This window comes from Rissa tridactyla, chromosome 10, assembly GCF_028500815.1.
Source record: "Rissa tridactyla isolate bRisTri1 chromosome 10, bRisTri1.patW.cur.20221130, whole genome shotgun sequence".
In the NCBI taxonomy this organism is placed as follows: domain Eukaryota; kingdom Metazoa; phylum Chordata; class Aves; order Charadriiformes; family Laridae; genus Rissa; species Rissa tridactyla.
Genome location: NC_071475.1, coordinates 22,766,363 through 22,790,321, shown reverse-complemented (window position 1 = coordinate 22,790,321; position 23,959 = coordinate 22,766,363). Strand labels below are relative to the sequence as shown.

Here is a 23,959-nt window from a genome sequence, read left to right as displayed (position 1 = left end):
CTTTTATAAGAAAAGTCATAGGAAGCCTAAGTGTATAACGTACTTCCAGCTAGTTATTCGTCCGTTTGTGTTCCAGTTAGCCCATATGCCTCCTGTGTTTGCTCTTTTTAGTTTTGTTTGGAAATTAAAAAAAAAAAAAAAAAAAAACAAAAAACAAACAAACAAAAAAAGATAACAGTAATGTGTAATGTCTGTAGCTTGGCTTCTCTGACTCCCTTTCCCTTCCTGCCTCCCAAAATACAGCCTTAAAAACAACATACTCTAGTTTGAAGCTGCAAATTCCATGAGGTGCCCTGTATTTGTTAGCGCTCATTTGCACACAGGTTTTATATCTGGTGTGAAGGGCAAAGAAAAGGAGATGGTGATACGCCCTGGAGAGCCTTCCAGAAGGGCCTGGATCCATGCAGTCTTGGATTTCAGTTGCTGAGCCTCTTGCTTGACGTGGCCTTCATTATCTCAGTGGCCTTGCAGCTAGGGTATGTGCAAAGAAAGGCCCAGAGATATAACGGCATTCAGAGACAGTAAATCTAGTCATCTCTGTTTCTCGTTTGAGGAACAGTCTGTTCCCAGCATTTTCTAAACACATCTTCAGTGTAAACAAACTTCAGTTAGTACTTCAGCCTATCTGTATAGTGCTAAATGCCTTATAGCATATGCTTTTGTGCACCTGATAGTTGTCGACTTGGGGTGTATCACTTGAACCTTCAGCTTACTCAGCTGTTTACACCACTACAGAACATGCAGGGTTCATTTACAGACCGAGGATAGTTCACCAGCCCACCCTTGGAGAAGGCTTCCTACTCTGCTGAAATTAGGGTTGGGGTTTTTTTGTTTGGTTTCATTTTGTTTTTAATGCCCTGTAGCCCTAATGCTGCTGTAGCTGTCAGCTACTCAGGCTTTTGTGCGATGAGTGGTACAGCAGAAATGGCTGTAGGAATGGCTCCACAGAGGAAGATACAACGTAGAAGAGTGCCCGTGCTTGGGAATATAAAGTCTTATTCATATCTGTATTCTTTGTGTGGATACGGAATGGACTGACATATGCAACTACAGCTGTGGACATATATGCCTACCACTGATATCTAAGCGTCTTTTCATCTGATGTGTGTGTTCACAGTTATGATTTCCTTGTTCTGATTTGCATGAAATGTTGGCTGTCAGTCATTCATTTCTCCATCCACTTTACTTTCCATTCTTCTAATATTAAATGCGATGCCCTTATCATTCCAAAGACCACTTTCAAAATCTTGAAGCTAGAGTTTTTTCTTTTCTTTTTTTTTTTCCCCAGTGATACCTGTGAAAACAAAAAGATAATGCAAAGGATGTTATAGTACCAAAGAAATCCCATCATTTTCTTGCAGTCTCTACCTGCTTAATGTTTAATCAGCACCTCTGGGAGGTAAAAACATTATTCTGAAAATACTGTACTTACGTGAAATTTTAATGTGGAATCTTTGTTTCACCAGGTAATGTTGGCTTACATACAACAAACCACTGTATGGAAGATGCTAGAAGGGTTGGTTGTGCTATTTCTTTTTGTCTGAGCCACTGGTAGGCATTGTAGCTACTTTGTTACCATAACTGGTTAACACTGAAGCTTAACACAAAACCATGCCTACCTGACAGATGCTTCTATATTGTGTTAGAGTGGTTTCGTTTTTCCTAAGTTTTTTCAAGAGCACGTTGGGAATTCTTGCACTCTGGGTACAGTCAGGGAAAACTGGGAACTTTTTGCGTAGATTCCTGAAAGTGAAAAATATGTATTTACGGTGAAATTTGAGGAACTCTCAGTTTACTTTTTCCACTGATGAGCACTATACTGTTTCCCAATATAGTGCTTAGACATAGCAAATATTTCACGTGTCCTTCACACAAGCATCTATAAAGACATCCCACACTACACAGCAGACTCCTCAGTCCCGTGGTAGTTTTCCAGTCAGTGATTAATCACAGGTGAAGCTGTAGCTGCAGGAGCGGTTCTGCAGAATCCTTTGTACTATTGATATGACTATTTATTGACATTTTCTACCAAAAAAAAAATGTAGAATAGGAATCTCAACTCTAACTGAATAGCAATTGCCTAGCTACATAATTTAGCACATTTAAGCACTGTAGCCTCTCTTTATAAGATGCAGAGACTTAAAAGCTTGACGATATTTTTTCAAATTGAGCAAAGGAGTGAAAGCAATGTATCTCAGACCAGTCAGCATATTGCAACAAAGATGCAATATGCAGAAGAACAAAGCAAAACGGATCCAAATTCTGACCAAATCATATACTCCGTGCTAAGTCAGTATGAGGTTCAGAGGATTATATAAGGCATCTGTGTTCAAACCCTATGGCAAAGGAAAGCTGGCATAATTATAGTAATTCATGGAATTTTCCACTTGATGCATACGTGATCTAGCGATGCAAAAATGGTGATTTGTGTTCATACACAGCAAGCTGTTTGAAAAAAAATCAGGAGTTGACAGAATATCATGAAATTTAGTATTTGTTTTTGGATTTTCTTGTTTTTCTTCCTTCATTTTGTTCCTTTCCATCCTCCTCCTTTAGCCTGTTATTTAGTTTAAAGGAAATGACCACTCATGGTTGTGTTACTGATAAAGAAGTGACCTCGTACAAGCTTCCTGCTAAGCCGGCATCCCTTCCTCCACCTGCCATAAAGCACATTATAGCATTACAGATGTAGGTATTCCAAACTACTTCTTTAATAGCCTTTGTGCCTTCTGGTTTGTAGCACCATTCATGATGCTGGCAACTCTGCATGGAAACAGAGTTCTTCCTTCTGCTTTAAAAGGGGGGGAGGGAGGAAGAGTAGAGTTCAGATGTGTTAATCATCAATATTTGTGTATGTAAATCACCAGCAGAAGGGGAATGCATCTGTTCTGCATTTTCAGTGGAATATGGGCAGCGAAAATACCTGTGGAAAGTTTCTTTTAAACATGTTAAAAATAAAGGAGCCATGGCCACAGTAGGCTAGGTATGTATATGACTACTTAATGTAGTTTTTCTTATGGGAAAAACAGAAATTGCCCTTTCAAAACAGGTTTACCTTGGAGCTTAACTCTTAAGTGTTGGCCTAGGCTCATTTGTTGGTTGTTCATTGTGTTGAAAGTGCTGTCTCTGAGATTGAAATGGGTTCATCAGATGGTACTTACAAACAAGTTACACTAAAAACAAAACCAATGGAATTTCAAGCTTAATTTTCCTAATGCTGTTCCCTATGATTCTGTTCCTCTGTCTTTTTTTCTTTCTTGCCCCCCTCTTCCTTGGCAGGGAAGATAATGTTCTGCACCAGTTCTGCTGTCCGCCTTCGGGGTCTAGTAGTCCATCTTCAAGATAACAGAGAAGCTCGGGGTCGCTAAGTGTGCAGTCAGTGCTACACCTGTATAGTCCATCTCTCCTCTCCTCTCTTACTGGTGTGTATGGGACTGACACTTGCATGGATGCCATAGGATTCTGATTCGTATCAAGTTTGAGTTATTCAGAATGGCACAGCCGTAAATTTTTGCCATCAATGCTTGGTGATCTCTTCTCCATGCTTTTCTACAGCTCTCTTCCTTGTGTCCAGTATTTAAACACACGCAAACTGTAAACAAATACGTAAAATGCACAGTTTATTTTGAACTAAAATAAACAGTACCACAAGTCTTTGTGTACTGCGAGTTTTGTTACTGTATGTACATGCTCATGTGGTATGAAGGGCACACAGTAGTGATTTCTTCTCCCAAATGTTGAGGATACGGGATGGGAGGGGAGCTGTTTCTCGTAATCTGTATTAGGTTGTTTTTACTGCTGACAGTCCTAGAAATTTGTTTCAAGGTTGGGCAAACACCACATGACGTTTTATGAATGTTAGTATGTAGACATTAACTATTCTCTTTGCTTTTTGACTGTTGTGAGGAATCAGCACAATTCTGTTGTTACAGCCGATGCTCTAGCTGTGACTGATTACATTTCTAAGCTGCTTTGAGGTCTGATAATTTTGTTTGCCTGTGTCTTGTGTTAAGCATTAGCAAAAGTACAAGATCGTTACTCATGTACATCTGTTACCTAATTGATGAAAATCTTTTTCTCTAAGCTGTGCACAAGGTTGTCGTCAAAGGAATGAACTTGTAATTGGATGGCCCTGTAACTGCCACCAGATAAATGTGAACGTGTCCATGGGTGTCTAAGAATAGAGTCCAAGCTACCATTGCCCAAAAGGCACTTTGTTGATTACATCTTTCAAGACACATCTTGTGGCTCTAAAATAACTGGAGGATTTCTACTGGTTGGATCTTCCAAACTTAAACAGCCCAAGCAGATATACCAGGAAAAAGAATTTCTATGAAGTGGCATTTACTAGCCTGAAGCTAGCAAGAAAGAAAAACTGACGGGGGGGAAAAAAACGGCTCTTAAGTCTGTTGTTGCTATTGTAAGTTAAAATATTAAGCCAAACAATCTGAAGCTTATGTAAAGGCAGAGGTGGTTGGGTGTAGAGTGAAAAGCTGATATTTATCTGTAGTTATATGTGGCTTTGATGATCAGGTAAAAGGAGACTAATCAGAATCAAGAAGGGAAGAACTGCAAAGGTAGCACAAGGCTCATTCTCATCCCGTATAATGTGCTTTTCTTATGACTCTGAAGGAATCCATATAAAAACAGAATACAGGTTATTTGCTTTGCAGTGAGATTTGATCTACTGTTCCTTAGCATTGTACCAATATTATCCTTCCTGTTAAGTGTTTTCTTGTGCTTGCCCTAGGTATGCTTGTGAAATGTCCAAGGCCTAAGGAAAAATTTGCTTGCAGAAGGCTAAGCTGCCATCATGATTTTGTAACAGTTTGTCTATGTCCCTTATTCTGACTGCAGACTGTAAACAATATATGGCTTCGCTTATTTGATATTGGATGTTCCTTAGTTGCATGTGTTTCTTAATCACTTGGCATTACAATATATAGGAAATACTTTCGTTCCCACTGTAAAATTTGAAAATTATGTATACAAAAATTGTGTAGCAGATTACTGCAGTTTCATACATCCCTGGAAGTGCTCTGATGTTTACAGGGCAGAGTAAAACATTGAAATGTTTGAATGTTGCTGACAGTTTGGGTCTTTTGCTGCTATAATTAAGAGTTTCTCAGAGTTGCTTCCCAAAGATAGAAACAGTAGGAATTTCTGATATTTTGACTTGCTTATCTCCCTCCCAAATGTAAACAGTAATTGACTCTCTCTACTCAGTGTACTGAACTGTAATTATGCTCCTCCATAGGGTAGGATTTGTCCAATCTTTCAATAAGTATCTTTTATATATTTGTGTAAAGGAAAACAAAGAAGAAAGACTACTGTTTAAATATGAAAATTAAAGCCACCAACTCTAGGTGCCAGCCCTTTTGCCTTGAAGAGACAGCAGCTGATTATCGTGAATGTGGTTATAGTTAATGATGTGTCTCAGGAGAAAATTGGGTCAAAGACTGATCAGTGTTATTAGCTGTAACAGGACACCATCATTGGTTGTTTTCAACCGGTAGTTTTCCAATTAAGGGAAAATAGTGTCATTATAAGTTGTTGGCATTTGAAACAATTGGAGTTGGTACCCATATTATCATCAAATTTGGGCATTTACTCTTCGTGGAGCGAATAGAGAAGCTGACTTTCTCCAATGCAGTGAAAGTCAGAAATGTGGAAGTAAACATTTTCCTATTTAAATAAATCATGGCTGGCTAAATAAAACATGCTGTGAATCTCAGGATTTAGCACTAGAGCCTAGTAGGGTTTCTCTTTTAGTTAACTAGAGTTTAAAAGTAGATGACCTAAATGCTGTGCACATTATTATAAAACAGAGAAAGGTACCACTGGAAAAATTTTCTCCTGATTCCTCGATGAATTTGCATTGTTTTTTGTGAAGATTGAAGGCTGTCTCATTGTGCATTCTATTATGGAAGATGGAAGAGAAATGGCATTTTTCATATTTTTATAGACTAGATTTCTTTGTTCGGGAACTCAAAGGGTTGAAGAATTCAGTTAGGGAATGTTTCCTTTGGCACCTTTAGGCACTTGCACCTATTAGGATCAGGCTATTTTGGTTTTCTTCTGCAAAGTGGAGTTCTCCTTTACAAATATATTCTGCTCTTACACTCTTTTGGGTGGTTTGCCTAAAATAGGTGGGTGAGATTTCAGTTTTGCAGAGTAACTACTGACTTGCTGTTATTTTCTGCACATGTATTATTTTCTCTCTGTAACTGATTGTGGGAAGTCATTAAAACAGCTCAGAGCAGAGCGTGCAGCCACTTTGTGCTTGAATGGTATAGGTTTTTATGCACCACTAGATGGAGCAAAAAACAGTTCAACTGTGGCAAATTAGAGACTCATCTCCCAAAGCAGACTTTAAAATAGCTGAAGCAAAATATTGTATAACATGAGGAGAAGAAGTAATCCCCTGAAAAATGTAGTAGGCTGTAGATCTTAAGCAAGACTGAAATCAAGGTTCTGAAATTTTTCCCTGAGCCATTCCACCAGCTCTGTAATCGAATATGGATTGCCACGATTTCAAGCAACCCAGGCTTTGTGATGAATTTGAATTCTGTATGTAGTGTGTGGCCAAGGAAGCTCCTTACTTGAGCAGGTGCCTGGGAATGGCAGAACGTAATCTGCTGATCAGCATGAAGCGGCATTAAAGTAGCATTTAAGGTGACTTACGGAGGTCATCGTCAAGAGGTAGGGACTTGGCTGCTCAGTACGTGTGTTCAGAAGACGCTGGAGAGGCTTCATCCCCTCTGAAGCCCCCAACGCGCAGCTTTGAAAGGGTGACATTGGCGTCACATAATGTGGACTTGCCAAACGGACTTTTTTGAACGGCAGCACGAAGCCCTTTTTCACCCCGATTACTGAAACGGAGCAAGAAGCTCTCAGAAAACGTAACCCCAAAAATACCTACGCCAGCATCCGTGAAAGTACGTTGTTGCCGGGATTGTGAGCGGTGGTAGAATTGGTGGAGATTTTTACAGTAATTGAGTAGTTCCTGAAATGGCGGCTGGAGGGAGCTCCAGTGCAGCCTGTTTCAGACCTTTGCTGTCAGGCAAGCATTACAAATATGGCCTATTTTATTACATGAAGCTGTAGATGAAAACAAAGGAGGAAGTCATCTATATTTACTTTGGCATGGTATTAACACTGGAAATAGAGAAGTATTTGATCATGTGGAATGCCAAAAAGGATATATGTGCCAGCATGCCCTACAGTAAATGTTGTTTATGTATTTTCTAATTATCATCATAAATACACTGTTTGCTTGTGTTCTTTTGTAGTACCTTTCTCAAGTTTTAATGCAGAATATGTTCCAGGGAAGGTCCGTGCATTTAACAATACGTGACTAGCCATATGGGGTATTATATATCTTACTGTCAGATGCCTAACTATTATGGAGAAGGGAGTGTAAGACCAAGACAAACATATAGTGATATTTCTCCTAGGCTCCAGTAGATTTTGGCAAGAAACTTAATTCACAGGTGATGTCTAGTAGGTTTTCAAATGAAGGACTTGATAATTGCTATTTTTTAAAAAAGCATGAAACAATTTCAGAACTACTAGATAGATGTTTCTGCTGTTAAAGCAGCACAAATTCTAGTTTTACTGTTCTACCTCCACTGAATTAATTATAATAATTCAGTTAAGGGTACCACACCTGTATTTACAGGGCATTTGGCTTTATGAACTTTTTCTCTCATGCGCAGGTATGTTTCACGTTTTCTTTTAACTTCACAAAACATGCCCAGCAGTTGCTCAGTCCTGGGTGGGGAATCTGTAAGCCAGCACAGCTGCACAGAAAGTTTGCATCATCTGCAGCAGTAATAGCTTAATGTGACTCAGCTGAACAGAAGCTTGTTTTTTATTCCCCCCCCTTCCCCTCCTCTCCCACATGGTACCAGATCCTCCCATCAGAGAGGGGGGCACAGTGTCCTTTGCCAGGCAGGATGACCTCCGTGTGCCAGGTAGTGAACTCGGTGCTTCTTGGGGCCGGTTCCTAGCGGTGATCAGGGGGTCACTAGTTCTGATGAGCTGACAAAAATGGGAATAGATAGAGAGGAGACAGAACCTAATTGAGTCAATTCAGAAGGAGAAACATCATCTAATGAGTTCAGTGAGAGTTTTTCCTGGCTATGTGTGGATCAAATCCAGCCTCCTGCTCTCAGCTACTAGTTGACCTTTTATGACTCAGGCCTGCTGCCATTCGGTTTCCGCCCTGTAACATAGAGATGTTCATGTACTGACCCTTAAAAGAGACTTTGGAGACCTTCTTGGGGATGGGAGGGACTCAGAGTGAGTTATTTTATTTTTTCACAACAGAAATCTACAGGGTCAGAAGGAAAGAGCAGCTATACAGCTAGTGTGGTTTGGTCTGCACAGTAATTGTATAACATTGGGGTACTCATTAAAGACAGCTTCGATTAAATAAAGAGGCTAATAAGGGTGGGAGGTTTCAGAGATCCTGGTTAGTATGGCTTCTTTCTTTGTTCTCAGCTAACATCTTTATCTGCGATTAATGGTTTACCTTGGTCATTTCTGTATAATTATGGGTGTTGCTGTTTTCCCTTTAGAGTTGGGGGTGAGATTTTAGAAAATTTGAAGATAACTATCTCTATTTACTAAACAAACCGAGAAGCTGAAATTTCAAATAGCCGAACACCATTTTTTTCCTACAGTTATGTTTAATTTCCGTGAAAATTTTACACAGGATATTTTTCATGAAAAATATGTCCCTTTCTAATGTCTAGTGTTTCAGGCAAGTGCTGTTGTTTACACACCCATTAGAGTTCTTTGGTTGTTTTTTTTAATGTTGTTTGTACGCTCTTGGCCCTAATGATTTTTGGCTGCTGTATTCATATAACAAATGCATAAAATCAACCCGATTTATGATCCGTTAATGTAAGCATTTTTTCCTAAAGAAATTATGTCATGTTTCATTCACCTTTGAATTTTTTTCCTAGCCAATCACTGGAGCATTACACACCTGAAAATGAGATAGTATTGAAATCTATCTTGCTCTTTTCCTCAATTAAGTTCATCTTTATGGAGAATTCAATTAGTTGTAATTGATATTTTATGACAAGATTTTGCCAGAGGCTGGTGTAGTACAGATAATTAATCTCAGTCAGGAAATGTTATTTAAATAATTTTATTTTGTAATCCTACAAGCAGCATTTTTAATCAGGTGACACGTTTTCTGACACCGGAGAGAATGGGCAGCTAGCCCACTGCTCAGTCTCTTAGATGTGGCAGATGTTTCTGACAAACAAGTTTGCTTGTTGGTCACGAGGTGTCTGATTAAAGCAATTTTGCTCAGCTTTGTTCTTTGTTAGCGGGTGAGCTCTCAGCTGTGCCCGCTGCTATCAGCTGGCTGTGGAAGCCACGAGATTGCTGGTGGTGCCCCTAGGATTCAGCGTGAAATTGAGGTGCTCTCCGCATGCGTTTAGCTCTTCTGAAGCCCACAAAGACACGTCTTCTGCTTTGTAATCAGACTTTATTACTGAAGGCTCTTTTTTCTTTTATTTATTTTATTTTGGGGAGCTCAATGTAAATATATTTAATTCAGTGCTGCCAATACATACTGGATTCCAAGTAAGACATGAACAGTAGTAGTTCTTCCCACAAACTGCTTGATTAGATTACTTCAGTGCTTCACGGCAACAAAATAGCCAGCGCTTTTTAAAAGAAAACTGAAAACAACTGAGTAATAGGCATTGTCGACTCATTTAGCATTTTTCATCAAAGACTTAAGGATGATCAAAGAGCCAACAAAGGAGGCAAAGGTTTAGGTGTGTAAGTGGAGCAGCAGGAAGCCTGTCACTTTATTACAGATGAGGCTAAATGAATCCTGAGCTTTGCTTTCATGTTTCATTAGGCATTTGTCTCAGCCACAAAACTTAGTCCAGCTTGAGAAAGTCCACAGTTAGCTTAGCCATGAACAGGAAAATTTGGGAGGCAATTTTTGTTAGTGTCCATACTAGATGCTTCATCTGTCAAAACTTGGAGTGGGAAAATATGTAGCTGCGAGGGCTAGAACTGAAGATGAAGCGGTGCCTGCTCTAGACAGATGTGCAAGTTTCTGCCAGCTGTTTGTTTCGTCTAATTCTCTGGTACTGAAAAGTTAAACGGTGTAAGTCTTTGTGTAATGAGTATGAAATTGAAGAATGGAGAAAAATTCATTTAAAGCTTACCCTCTTTAGGTACTTTGACATTTTCTTTCCATGTTCTTTGTGTTTTGAGGGTTTTTCCAAAACAATTTCACAGTATTTTTTGTGTGTGTATACATATATATAAACACACACACATATATAGCAGTTTCCCAAGTATGATTGTTCTCCAAACACGTACAGCTGCATCCAGATGGCAGTCCGAACCTTTGGCCCTCTCCGATGTGTTTGGCACTGCGTAGTCTGATTTCTTGGTTTACACTGAAGCTGTACTAGTTCCCATGGGTATAGTGGCACCCTGAGCTGCTGTACTGTAAATACTGTTCAGGACTTAGAATGAATATGGCAGGCACTTTGGAACTCTGAAGTTATATAAAGCATGTAGTCATCTTGTTGTGGTTTCAACTGGCTCCTTTTATTGTGAAAAGTCAGGGTAGTGAAAATTATTATTATAGTATATTTAATTTATATATATATTATAATATTCAATTTTTATGTATACTATATAAATATATATGTACACACACAAATATATTTATATATATTTTTAAAATCTGATACTTATACAGTCTTGTATTTGCATAACTTCCTAAAGCTGGGGTTTCTAACCATTGGACAAGAGCCACTGCGAAGTGGGCCTGTGCAGAGCCCCTGACCTGGGATCCTGTGGCTGCCCTCGGTGACACCAGCAGGAGAGTCTGCAGCCTCCGGGATCCGTTTGTTGGTACTGTCAGGGAAGGGCCTGGCTCAACTTCTCAGGCATGTTTGAAAGTCAGTGTGCTTCTGTGAATTCGCTCAGCACGCTTGATAAATATAAACTGCCAATTAGCTGAAAAATCACGTTTCGTTTCTATGGAGGAGGCTGCTCTGTAGCTTCCCCATCCCGCTTCCAGCATGCACGCTACTAACCCCTCTTTTTGTTGTTTTGCCACAGACATGCTGACGTAGCTCCAGTTGTGTTTGTTTTCAGACTCTGTAGTAGTTTGCTAGTTGCATGTATTTTAACTTAGATTTGTAAGCCTTTTCTTCCAGAAGACAATGGTGGTTTTTAAAAAATCTTAACTCCATTTTCAATCCAGTGGTTTCATGGCCTACAGAAGGAGCAGAGTTACTAAAACATTTACTGGTGCATGTGTAGTGATAACAGGGTGTTGTTTTCCATGTTTAAAAGAAGCATCATAACCTCTGACAGACTGATGTAGTGCACTACAGTTTAAATCTTTGGATCTGCTTATGTGCATATCACTATCAATTTTCTTTTTCAGAAATGATGAAATGAATATAACAGATGCAGCTTTACTGAGTAATAGGGAAACGGCACATTGATCGTAGGTTTTTGAGTCCACTTAACAGCTTCAGTAATTCTGTTACACTTCCTTGGAAACAAAAGGGTTAGGCACGTTGATCTATAGTATCTTTCCTGTAATCTGCTGCTGCTTGTTAAATGCTGGGTAGTCAAAGAAAAATATCACTGACATGCAGAGAAATAATCATTGATTGCAAGTGCATGTATTGAAATAGGTTGAAAGTCATATGAATTCTTAAATTGTAATACTGATGTTTCTGGACAGCTACAGGAACGAATAGCTTTGTCGTGGTACATGATAAATTAGCTGCTGGCAGCACAGATTGTGGCTCGCGCTGCCTGCAGATCTGTGCAAGGGAATAAGGCTCCTCTTTCAAGCCTCTTGTTTTTCTGCAGGTACGTAAGCCTTTCAGTATGCAAACTACGGGGAGGTGCCTGCAGCATGTGGTAATTCCTGGGAAATACTTAAGCTGCAAACTTCTCTCGGAGCGCTCATTCTGAACTGGGGATTTAAAATCTGCTGATGTGAGGATGGGAAACAAATTATTAGTCTAAAACCAGTATGAAAAGCAGAGTAAAGTCTTGTCACTGAACCACTCCTGTAGTACAGCCATGTACTCCTCTGAGCCAGCAGATCTTGTAGGCTTTGAACTATCTGTAATCATAGTGTTCTTAAGTACGCGTGAAGGGGATACACCCAACAGAAATAGTCTCTATATTTTAAAGGATGAAGTAGTAAGTCTCTGCTCGGTAGGATATAAGGTAGTGGGGCCAATTTGGTGTGCTTATTTTCATACTCAGTTTTGTGTGGTTTTTTGACTTCGCTGTACCACTCTTGTACAGAGCTGTTGCTGGCTCGTTTGGGACAGTAGTAACACTATAGCTTGCAAAGCGACACACGATACTCAATCACTTGTTTTAAAATACGCATCCATGTTAGGTTTAGTCAACAGCCTTTGTTTTCTCTTATTTTTTGGGTCAAGTGATCTCCAATGCCATGCAAGGAGACTTGTAGAATGTAGGTCTTTGTGGTACCTGGGTGGATACTGGTATGGGGGCGTACGCAGAGTCTATATTGAAGTTTCTGTGCTTTTTCCCTGGGAATGATATGATTTCGCTTACACTGTGGGTAAGCAGTCACACAAAGGATAGCAGTTAGCCTAACTTGGTTACTGTAAGTGCTTAATTCACAGTAATCAAGAAATCTTACACATAATGTTAAAGCGTTTTCAGATTTATGTCTCATAAACGTCGCTTTCTTTGCAGATGATACGCAAACCAAAAGAGGGAAGGGTAGCTGCTTCTGGTCACAGTAGACACAGATGAGAACTTTTAATGGAGAGTAACTTTGTCCAGCCATGTTGTTGAACAAGACGTTTTCAAACACTTCAGTTCTCGGATTACATTAGCATGCTGGACCTTTGCCTCACAGAGGATTAAACATAGATCTGGAAACTTTAATGTCTTCAAATTGAGTTATATACAATCGTCTGCTGCTATCAGCAACGCACTTTCTCTTCCTTCTTTGGAAAACCTCAATTCCCATGTTGCATGTATGGGTTGGTTTTGTTTTCATGGCTCTAAATTTGAGCTGCAAATAGTAGTGAAGCTTGTTAATAAACATCTGATCTTCATGTAACTCTGGGAATAAGTGTAATTTAAATAACGGGCTTAACTTCTAACAAACCCAAAACCACATCACTGCAATATTATAATATGAAATCAGTTCCTCTGGCAAGATATCACCTTGAAAAACAACGCTGATTAGATGTTCAGTGGATAATAAATTCTAAACCGTTTGTTGTCATGAGGGTTGTTCCTCGATAACTTCCCCCCCCCCCCCCCCCCACCCCGCCCAGGGTTCAGGGCTGGAGGGTTTGTAGCTCCTTTGGAAAACCTTGTAGAAGGCTGGGGTGGCTAAATACAAGGCGTACATGATTGGTGTGAACTCGGAAACTGTGTTGTAAGACATAGTGGTGAAGAGACTTAAACGGCAGGGCCATTAACCTTTAGATGTTATTGCTGGAATTAATCTAGCTGGTGGGAGTTTTTTTAAGTTAATTTTTCAAGTAACATCTTTCACTGTACAATGTGTTATTATGAAACTAAAATTAGAGCACTTCTTGAAAAGGAATCTTCTCCAAGTCCTCCCATTGTTACTCTTGCAGATTACTCTAGGAATGCAGGCCCCAACTTTGTACAAGCACAACCTGAGGTTTATTTAATATAATTCTGTTGTCTCTGTACAGAAATTCAGTTTAATTATGCACACTCTTCTCAAAGGCCAACAGAGCTTCCTAGTCTGTCTATTTTCTCATGGCTTTTAGGTTCGTGTTGAGATGGCTTTGTTTCGTAGATGCTGCTTTTCTTACAGATTCACAATCCCTTCGACATATTGTGATTATATTTCAATTTGGAAAGCTTGTTGTGAAAATAAGTGTTTGGGCATGCTTCCGTGCTGAACACTCCCAAAATTATGACAGAAGCCTGTGATGCAAAGGGGAGCCTCCTAAAGGAAGAAAAAGGAAAGCAAGCTTGTGCATATAGCTTGCACACAGCTCAACCCAAATTCAGTTACATTTCTAGTATGCCAAGTAGAAAAGTGTGCTCAGAGTTTTCCTAAAGCTCTTGTTTTTCTCCGTTCTATCTTTGAAGCAAACCTTTTGGCCACCTAGCCATGTGGTGTCTGGAAGAGATTCAACAAAAAACTCGTATAAATCAGCTGGTTTTCTGAACAATCAGTTGCGTGCTCGGATTTGTGACCCAGCCCTAGCTGTTGGAGACCTGGGAAATTGAGCTGTGCCCTGAGAACGGGCAACATGGGCTTTCCAGCTCAGAGCTGCCCAAAACCTCTAGACCCAGCAGAGCTCTACTCAGGAATCTAAGTCATCCAAGCCCCAAGTGAGGAAAGCTCTTTATTTCTAAGAGCAGCATTAAACACGTATTTAAGTACTTCCTTATCTAAATGGTTCATTACAATATTGGGAGCACAATGTATGAGAAGAGAAAATTAAAAGCAAGAATTTCAATGGTATTCTTTAAAGTTCTTAGTCCTTCCTTCTGAGTGCTGCCTTTTTCATAGGTGAATGGTGCCTTTTCATAGTTATGTCAGTAAAACTATGAAATTATATATCCAAAAGAAAGGCTGAATTTGAACTATATTTTCAGGTTTTGTTCCAATTACTAATAGCGAGTCATTGAGTGATGTTTAGCTCTGGCCTACTTACCCACGCAATTCTGCGGAAACCTCTGGAGCTGGGCTGTTCTACTTTTAGATCTATGGTTCAGGCAGGCTACATTGAGACAGGTTTTCTGAATTGAATCCACATGTGAATGTAGCTGCCAGAAGCATTACATGTTTCCTGAGAGCTGCTGCCTTTGCACCATACCTGTCTTAGTTTGCAGCGTGTCCCCCAGAGAACTGGATGGCAGCGCAGTAATGAGTTGGTGGAAGCAGTGGGTCAGAATAGCCATGGTGCGTCACTCTGGTGCATCCGTCCAGGCCAGTGCCTTATCTCTGGCAGTGGTCGTGGGAGTGCCAAGGCAGATGTGCAGGAGTAAGATATGCATGCTGTTACACGAGTCTGCCTTCAGTTCTTGAAGGTATCTTGAGTCACTTGTATTGCACTAATTACTGCAGGACGCAGCTGCATGTCTGATAAATGATTCTCCAGCCAGAAAAGATATTACGGCAGAGCTTCTAGCCATATATCCATCAGATTCCTCCTAATTTCTGGGAGAAGCCCAATCTCTTCATTAGTTTCTGGTCCATGATATTCAAATTAGAATTTCCCACAGCTTGTTTCTTCAGGGCCGTTTGTTTGGGACATGAGGCAAAGGGCTGTGGAAGAGACATGAATGCGGCACTGCTAGCCACTGGGTCCCTTTGGCTCAGGGCCTTCTGGGGTTTTTTCAGCCTGTGTCCTCCCTGATGGCTTGGCAGACCTCTGGGCAAAGCCAGGCTCCACTAATGAGGGGGAACTCCCTGAGCAGAATTTAAAGGTGGGAAGTTAACGCAAATGTTACCTTGTTACTTTTTTCTGTTAGTTCTCTGTTAAGTAACTTCATTTTGTGGGTGCTTTGGGGGCTTGGTCAGTGGGCAACTAAGTGAAGGGGAGCGGACTGAAGGTGACACAGCTTTCTGTATGTTGTTAAACTGCAGCGTCACGAAGGCGGCACGAGACTGTGCAATGCTTGATACGTTGGTGATTATGGCTTCCACTTGTAGCTAAAGCGTCTTGTGTGTAGAGCCTCGACATCCTGGAATCCTCTCAGGGCTCAAAGAAGTGACTTACAGCAAATTCACACAGAATATGAAGGGGTGATTTTGCTTGATGACTGATGTAATGGCTGGAATATCACTCCAGTTCTGTTTCTGTGGGAGGGTGTTGTTCTGGCTGAGTATGATCCTTCTGTTACCTTCTTTTTGCCCTAGATGCTTTGGGCTTACCTACCAAATGGGGTACTAAGTCTGGGATCCAAAGCATTCATCAGCGCTAGGTTTCATACGCTCCTCAAGCAAGGGTAAATATTTCCATTTAATGAAACTGCACTTTGGAATGTAAGGAAATAATGTGGTCCTCCTTTGAAACTGAATGTGTGGAGTATCTCAGCATCTGCCTCCTGATTCCCTTTCTTCTGTGTGCTGCCAGTTCATACGAAGAAACTCTGACAAGCAGCAATTATTCACTGAGCAATATCTAGTACAGTGTCTTAAATATTTAATATATTCTGCATTCCTTTCCGCAGCATTAAAAAGATGCAATACCGTGCTGCTTCTAGCACGAAAGGTTTGATAGAGCTCAGAACTGTCTTTTCCCCTCATAGACACGCACTCTGAGTTGCCATTTGCAGATGGTCTATCTTTGTACTGTGATGCTCCAAGTGAATTTCACTTCCCTAGCCAAAAGATGATATATTTAAACAGTCTTTATTTGGGATCAAGCTGTGGATTTGCTTCAACTCCAATTATTTAATCTGCCACCATTGTGCATTTTCATGCCAGAAAAACATCTTGGCTTTTCTCAAATTGGAAATTTTTCTTGCTGTTTGCAGAATGTCTGCTTAGGATACGTAGTTATTTGGAGCTTCTGTCAGCAATAAGATAGGTAGTGCTGTGGCCTCATTTGTCCTCTGGTTAACAAATAATGAAGCGGTTGCAGCCATCTGCACTGATGGAAACGGACTGCTCCTATCCCAGTTTAGCATTATGCGGTAGAGTTGAGCCTGGAGGAATGGAAGTTGCCCGCGGGACCCTGAGAAGGGGAGGCAGCTGTACTGAGCTGTCACAGGGTGGGGACTCTCACAAGATTATCCGCTCAGCCTAGTCAGGGCCTCCACAGAACTCGGCACTCTGTGGAGAGATTTGACAAATGCTCTGTAAAAGGCTTATAGCAGAGATGCAGTACTGGGCTACTAGAATGACTATATTGTGTGTATCCAGTCAGCAAGAGCATGGTTCCTGTATGCGGTTCTGTGATGACTTGCTGCAATCACATTGACATCTTTCTTAGAAGTAATGATTTGCATTGTCACTGATCCATACTGAAAGACAGAACAGTTTAAATTAAGGTCTCCATTTGTAATGCTGTCTCCCAGATCAATAACACTCCTTGTCTATTATCACAGCTGAGGAAAGGAAGATTTAAGATTGTCAATTCTTCAAAGTATTCATTCTTTACCTTCTCTATGTCCATATGGTAGAAGGAACTCCATCTTATGCAGTTTCATCTTCAGTAAGACTGATTTTTGTATTTATGAAAATGAGGTTCTTTCATCACAAAAAAAAGCAAAATAAAACAGAACTTGTATCATCGCTCAAGGTACTAAGAAGCTAATTGTGTGTCTCACTTAAATCTGCAAAACCATTTTGTGATATGATTTTTTTAAATACCCAATGGCCAGGAATCTTATACCCTCAGGTTTGCTCACTATACAACCTCGATGAGTAACGTGTATACACAGTTTGAATAACAAGTGTTATAGCCCGTGGCTTTGTTTTTTGCTTCAGGAAAGAACTCTCAACTAGAATTGTATTTACTCTTTTTCTCTGTGGATACCTACTGAATGAGACAGCAGCTGTCTGAATTTTAGACCAATGATTTCTTGGTAATATTTTTATTTTCTTCTGCATAATACCCTGCAGAAGTGGGCTACTTATGATTTCTGTGCTAGCTGATGGAAATAGATGCAAGCTCTAAGCACGTTTGTAATTCAGGAGTTGTGTGTATCTATATTTTGTATAATTCTTTTAGCCTTGAAAGAGGGTGTTATTACCAACAATTACACCCATCCTTCAAGTTTCATGCTGACCATGTTAGCTCCAAATAATCCAACTGGGTGTAGCCCTGTGTGCCAACTTTAGTTACAGTTCATGCAATGATTCCTCTGCCTTTTCTCTAAAATGTCAAGCATTTACATGACGAAGAGATGTCATTCAGCTGACTCATCAGTGAAATTGGTGCACATTTCCTCAACTCCCTACCTAGAAGGAACTTGCAAACTCCATGGAAACAGGAAACAAACTCAGGATACAAAACAGCCTGCAGGGTTGTTTAGAGCCTTTTTGCCTGATCATGTGAGATATTTCTGCAGTTTGTTTTCTCTGTTTAGTGGTGGTATAAGTCTGTTAGCTCAATTTTCAGCCAATTCCCTGGGCATTGTTCTACAGTTAATAGTAGTTTGTTGATTTCTTTTTTTTTAATTTCTTGTGTATGTACAAAGTGGAAAATGTACCTATATAGACAAGTCTATTATATTTTTAATAATGTATTTTTAATATCTTTATCGTTAGATAGTGTATGGATTTCTTTCTGGACTACAAATGTACCAAGTCAGTGCCCATTAGGAATAAACAAATAGGACTGTTAGGCCTTCCTGCTTGCTTTCTTTAGAGCAATGCAATTTTTTTTTCCTGTCCAGTTAATTTGTTAACAAAACAAAACAAACAAACTGTGCTTTGAAGTAACCTAAAATAGATGTATTTTTATTTTTCTGGAAACAGACATTCCTGAAATGACTTCGTGTAAAATGAGGTATTTTGTTTGCTGTAGCTTAATGATACTGTGTTCAGGGTTTGGGTTATTTTTATATTTTAAATTAACTTTCCATCTTTGAGCAGTGTTTGGAAAGAAACCAAAAGATTTAATTGGGATTTGAGATGTAAAGAAAGAAGGGGAGTGATTATCTGATTATACAAAAATTATTCTGTAAATTCCATAAGAATTAACTAACTTACTGTACCTCAAATCCAGATCTTTCAATAAGTTTCAAACTGGATTTCTCCTGTCTCTACTGGCTTTTTTTTCTTGCCGTTAAACTTGGTTTTCCGTGTTGTCGGTCTACTCCTGAGATTTTTCCGCAGTGGCAAGTTGAATCTTTGGGTGGGTGACCAGGTTAAAAAGCTGGGCTTTAGCTTTTTCTGGGCGCATAACCCTCCTTAGTGTATGTCTTGGTCCCTGTCTTGCTCACCACTTGTGATCTGCTTGTTGCTCTCGTCCAGGGAGATTCCTTCAGTCCAGCTCATGGAGCTTTTCCTGTGCATGACACTATTTTCATATCTGATCTTCACATGAGAAAACCAGTAAGAAGTCTTTGTCCCTAGGGCTACTTTGATTCTGTACTGGATTGAAGAAATTAATTGTACAAGGATGGGAAGTTTCTAACATAGAGACTTTATCATACAAGATTCCATTGTCTGCCTCCAGCAGGAGGGCTCCCTGGTGACCCTACACAGAGGGCCAAAGCCACAGCGGGTCTCTCTGTGACGTGGGCTGCCCACCACCTACACAGTTTCTTTAAAGCAGATAAACTTTTGAAGCTCTTCCACCACCCCGGTGCCTGTGGGACTTGCTGGGCGCTGAGCACGTTGGCAGCTATTGCCGCTCTGTGTTGCCAGCTACCAAATTGGTCAGGTCTGTGCCTTTCTCTGTTTTGGGCTTTTTAACTGCAGTTACCAAGTACATAAACCCCGTTACTAATAGCGCACTCAACTGCTTTTAGCGGCAGCAGGGAAATTTCTAGAAAACTATTTCAGTAAAAATAGAACCTGGTACCCGTGTTTTAGCCCCCAAATGGGGGATTTTTGCTGTGTGAACTGTGCTTTTTCCTATATCTTTGAAAACACATGCAGCTTAAGTTTCTGTCTTCAGAAAGAAAATGAGGTATTTTTAATGAAGCTGTAATCCTGCTACTTGTGATTGTCTAAGGAGTCCCTGAGGTCACAACGTGCTCAATGTCATTCGGCACCACAATCAAGGTTGCACTGGGGCTAATCAGCGCTGCCTTGTGTCTCATTACCATCTCTTCTTTATGCGCAACATATTGTCACTGCACAAAGACAGGGGCTGTTAAATATTTATTTATAGTAAGAAGGGCCAAAACTGTTAAGATTTTTTCTTTAAATCTGCGTTAAAAGCAAGGCAAAAAGTCACGCTCAGTGAGCAGGCTGGCACTTCCGTGGCACGCTGTAGTAAGCAGTAAACTTAATTATAAGTAAATTAAGTTCACCCTTCTCAATTGTTAAACTAACAACGAGACACAAAGCCAACATATGTAAGCCACCCCCTCAATATTCATCACTATTCACAAATCTTGAACTCTGAAAGCAAACAAATTACAGGGCGGAATAAGCTTCTAAAAGCTATTTTAAAGCTTTAGTGCTTTAGTTAAAAGCTGTTTGGACAATATGGTTTGTTTCCATTCCTGTACAGCTAATTCTTGCATGTGCTGTGTTTATGGCCTCCACCCTTCACACAACCCTGTTTATTTTTGTAAACATACCGGTAATCTTGGGATTAAAGGTAAAGATTTGCGATTGAATTACAAATACCCACTGTAAATATTATTAAAGCAATTCTAATGCTGATTTTATGAACCTCCATAGACCATACACATTTATGATTATATGAGCAAAGATTGATCTGTGGCAGTTTGTGTAAGCGATATAAATGGATAAATGCAAATAACTGTTTAAAAATTTCTAACATGGTGATGGAGCGTTCATTATGAGGCTTTGGCTAATGTTTATTACAACCTGTGGGAAAACTGTTTTCACCCTAGAAATTTAGCTATATCGTATATAAGTTTAGAATAAACCTGAAGTCATGCATAATGAGAGCAAGTCTAATGAGTAATACCACACTACATGTTAAAATATTGCTGTTTAAACATAACTGTAGTTGTAATCACCTCGGTACTTTCAGTATCTTAACTGAACTTTCTGCTCCAGTAGTTCTTCAGGAAGACTCTGTAGGTGGGGTTTTTTGGGTAGAGAGCACAAAGCCATGGAGTGTAAGGATGACTGTTCCGTTAGCGAAGAAATTAAGTAATCTGATGGCCAGCATGAGAAAAGTCAGCAAGAGGGCAAATATAAGAATGGAATTTAACGAGGCTCTCGCAGAATTTTGCCAGCTCCCTGTTGTATGCACTGGGCTATTTTGGGGTAGTGGATATACTGAGGATGAGAGCACTGGGGCTGGGGATACATACTTGTGACTGCACAGTGCCATTCTTCTGTGATCACGATTTGGTTTATGTACGCTGCCCTCCTCTGATGCTACTCTTTGCCAGTAGGCCCTCTGGTGAGGACGTTTTCTGCATCTTGAAATTACGCACACGCCCCTAAACTAAGCTTCAACCTTAACTTCATAACTTGCTGAAAGACAGATTATGCTCAGGGACAAATTTCAGCAGGCGTGATCAGAGAGTTAATGCAGATGTGTCTGTTGTGGGGCAAGCTGGCACCTTCAAGAAGGATGTTTGCACTGCCCAAAGTTCTCAAGCATCTACAGTGTGAAGTTTCTGCCCCTTCCTAAGTCAGGCTGTAATACTTGGATATGCTGGGATATTCCGAGGGTCCGCACTGCTGCAGGTGAATTGAGCGGAGATTTTATTGCGAAGTGCACACAGTGCAAGACTGGAAGTAGAAGACGGGTTCTGGAAATGCTTATTGTAATGGTGCATACAGCAGAACTTGCGTCAGTCATTCGTAGAACAAAGTATTGTCGTTCATGTATAACAAACATGGAGGGATAGAGTGCCTTTAGAATATTGAAAATTGATCACGTTTTGACCAGTTCAGCAAAAATGTTTCTGTACATCCCTTTTCTCTAATGTATAGGAAATGGCTGTTGGGGGTTTTGTTTGGCGTTTTTGTTGTTTTGGGTTTTTTTTTATATGCGTGTTTAATGGCATGCTAAGTATTAGAAAATGTCAATAAAAGGGAGGAAAACGTAAAGTCATTAAGCATTTGACATTTAAGGACATAGTATTTTTGAATAGTTTGAATACTTTATAATTTTATTCTTTTGCTATCATCCCAGGACCTCGTTGGAAACAGGAAGCAGCATCTCAACTGATCCGCTCAGGTACTGTAGTAGTATAGATGTTAATTTTAGGTTTGAAACAATAGAAATGACCTCTATTCTGTATCGGCTCTACATCACGTAACTTTACCTTCCAATGCATAACCAGTAAAGGCATTGACCAAATAGCTGGATTTTTCTGTTTGAGAGGGGATAGTTTGTTCTTTTCCAGGATTTCCAACTTGAAACTCAGTTCTAGCTTCAAACGCTGTCTATTTGTTCTCAGAGGAGCATGAAGGGGAGGGAGGGAAGGTGTGTTTGTGCGCACACATGGGCGAACCATCTCTCTCTCAGATTTTTATAACCTTAGATTGTGCTGAAAACATTTGACCTTCCCTGGCAGCTTTATACTGCTTTGAGTGAACAATACTGATTGTGTCGAAATGTCATTCCTGTTTTCCATTGCTCAGCGTTTTGATAAAAGTACATGTATAAACTTCAGAGAGTACTGTCATATGAGTCATTGCAGTAGCTGAGATTTTACTTTGATCACTCAATTTAGAAAAAAGTACTTAGCGCACTGTTAACATTGCATATCAAATGGGCGCCTTGCATCTTTTATTCTCATAGTTGCACATTAAAGAGCGCATCAAAGTCACAGACTTCCTTTGATTAAGTTGGGGCAGAGTCCCTTTCTCTCCAACTGACGGTTGTTTTGGTACAAGTCTTCCTTTGGAGATGTTATGGATTGAGGGTGTGACTTTTTCCCACATCATGTAGTTTTAGCCTTGCTTGAACAAAACATTAGTGGAAACTGTTCTGTTTAAGCTTAGTCAAATTAAAGGCCCTCTCTATTATTAATCTTCCATTATTTTCCAGTGTATGGTTTTCTGAAAATAAAGCATATGCCTTATTATCATTTCCTGAAAACAAACACACCCGCCCTATGTTGTAATATTATCTTGTAATAGTATCTTTGTCTTCAGCTCAGCAGAGCAACACTGGACAATGTCCAGTTGTGACTGTAGTTCTGTTCCCATCTCCTGGTTTGACTGGAACAGTGTTTCATTGTGTGGTAGGACAATGCAGGAAACAATGTCCACTTCCCTCCTCCTCCCCCGTGCCCGGCTTTTCTGGGAACTTATTTTAGCAAGAACATCATATAGCTGGTTTGTGATTTACCATTCTCTGGGATGAGGTTCCCAGAACCAGGTGTTGATGCCATTTTTATTCCAGGCTATATAGATCTTTGTGAAAATTGCAGATTTTATTATGAAGATTTTCCTTCCAGTGGAATTTTTTCCATGGGAGGCTATCAGTGAGAAAGATGGAGAAGGATTAGATGTAAGAAGTGGCTGAATTTTAACTTTTGGTGGGAAAAGGGAATATTCTTTGAATAGGTTTAGTTGCACTGAATAGACATCTTTTCTAGAGACTGTGGGGGTTGAATCATTTTAAGTTGCTATGAGATCATAAAAACATGGAATATTTCCCTGTTGTAAACTCTTTTCAATAAAATGAGACCACGTGATTCAACATCTGTCAACATGGCCGCTGCCATCGCTGCATGGCCTCGTGAACCGTAAAGCTGAACACGCACAGTATGCGTGGTAAGTTCAGAGCCCTTGGCTCTCATTAGTATGCGCTCAGTGGGTAATGCCGTCTTAAGCCTGCAACAGAGAGATGCAGGCTGGGATCGAGTCCTTGATCGCGCTTCTTTATATTCCAAACAATAGTTTTATAACAGCTTATGTTCTACCTTTGTTTACAATTTTTTTTTAAGCTGTAAATTATCAGAGATTTTGAGACTTTCTTCTTTATCCCATTCACTTTTATAAAACCTCTGTGCTCAGACATCTCCTAAACTGATTGAAACAGATAACCTTGAGAATACTTGCAAATTTTTTTACAGAACTGTCTTTATAAAAAGTTATTTGGAATTAAATGCACTTGCCTGGGGTAAGTCTTTTTGAATTTTGAGAATTGGGGTGAAATAATATCTGGGAATTACCAGAGGATGTAAAAAGCTACTCTTTAACTACGAATGAAATAATTTTATGATGTTTAAATACTCTAGAGTAAATCGTAGAGGAGACATTAAAGAAATTTCCAGGTTATATCAGCTAAACCAGTGAATTTTTCCTAGGGTTAAATAATTATTGAAGAAATGC

At 39.9% G+C, this 23,959-nt stretch overlaps 1 protein-coding gene across 9 annotated transcripts in view; it reads left to right on the top strand.

Annotated features, from left to right (window-relative positions):
* Positions 1-23,959, top strand: part of IQSEC1 (IQ motif and Sec7 domain ArfGEF 1) — a 347,042-nt gene that overhangs the window by 174,105 nt on the left and 148,978 nt on the right. For 7 of the 9 annotated variants that reach the window (XM_054216241.1, XM_054216244.1, XM_054216246.1 and 4 more), the window contains one exon: positions 21,807-21,851. The exons of the other annotated variants lie outside the window; for them this stretch is intronic. In XM_054216241.1, the coding sequence (XP_054072216.1) occupies positions 21,807-21,851 (45 nt within the window). The remainder of the gene's footprint in view (positions 1-21,806; positions 21,852-23,959) is intronic. 9 annotated transcript variants of the gene reach the window in all.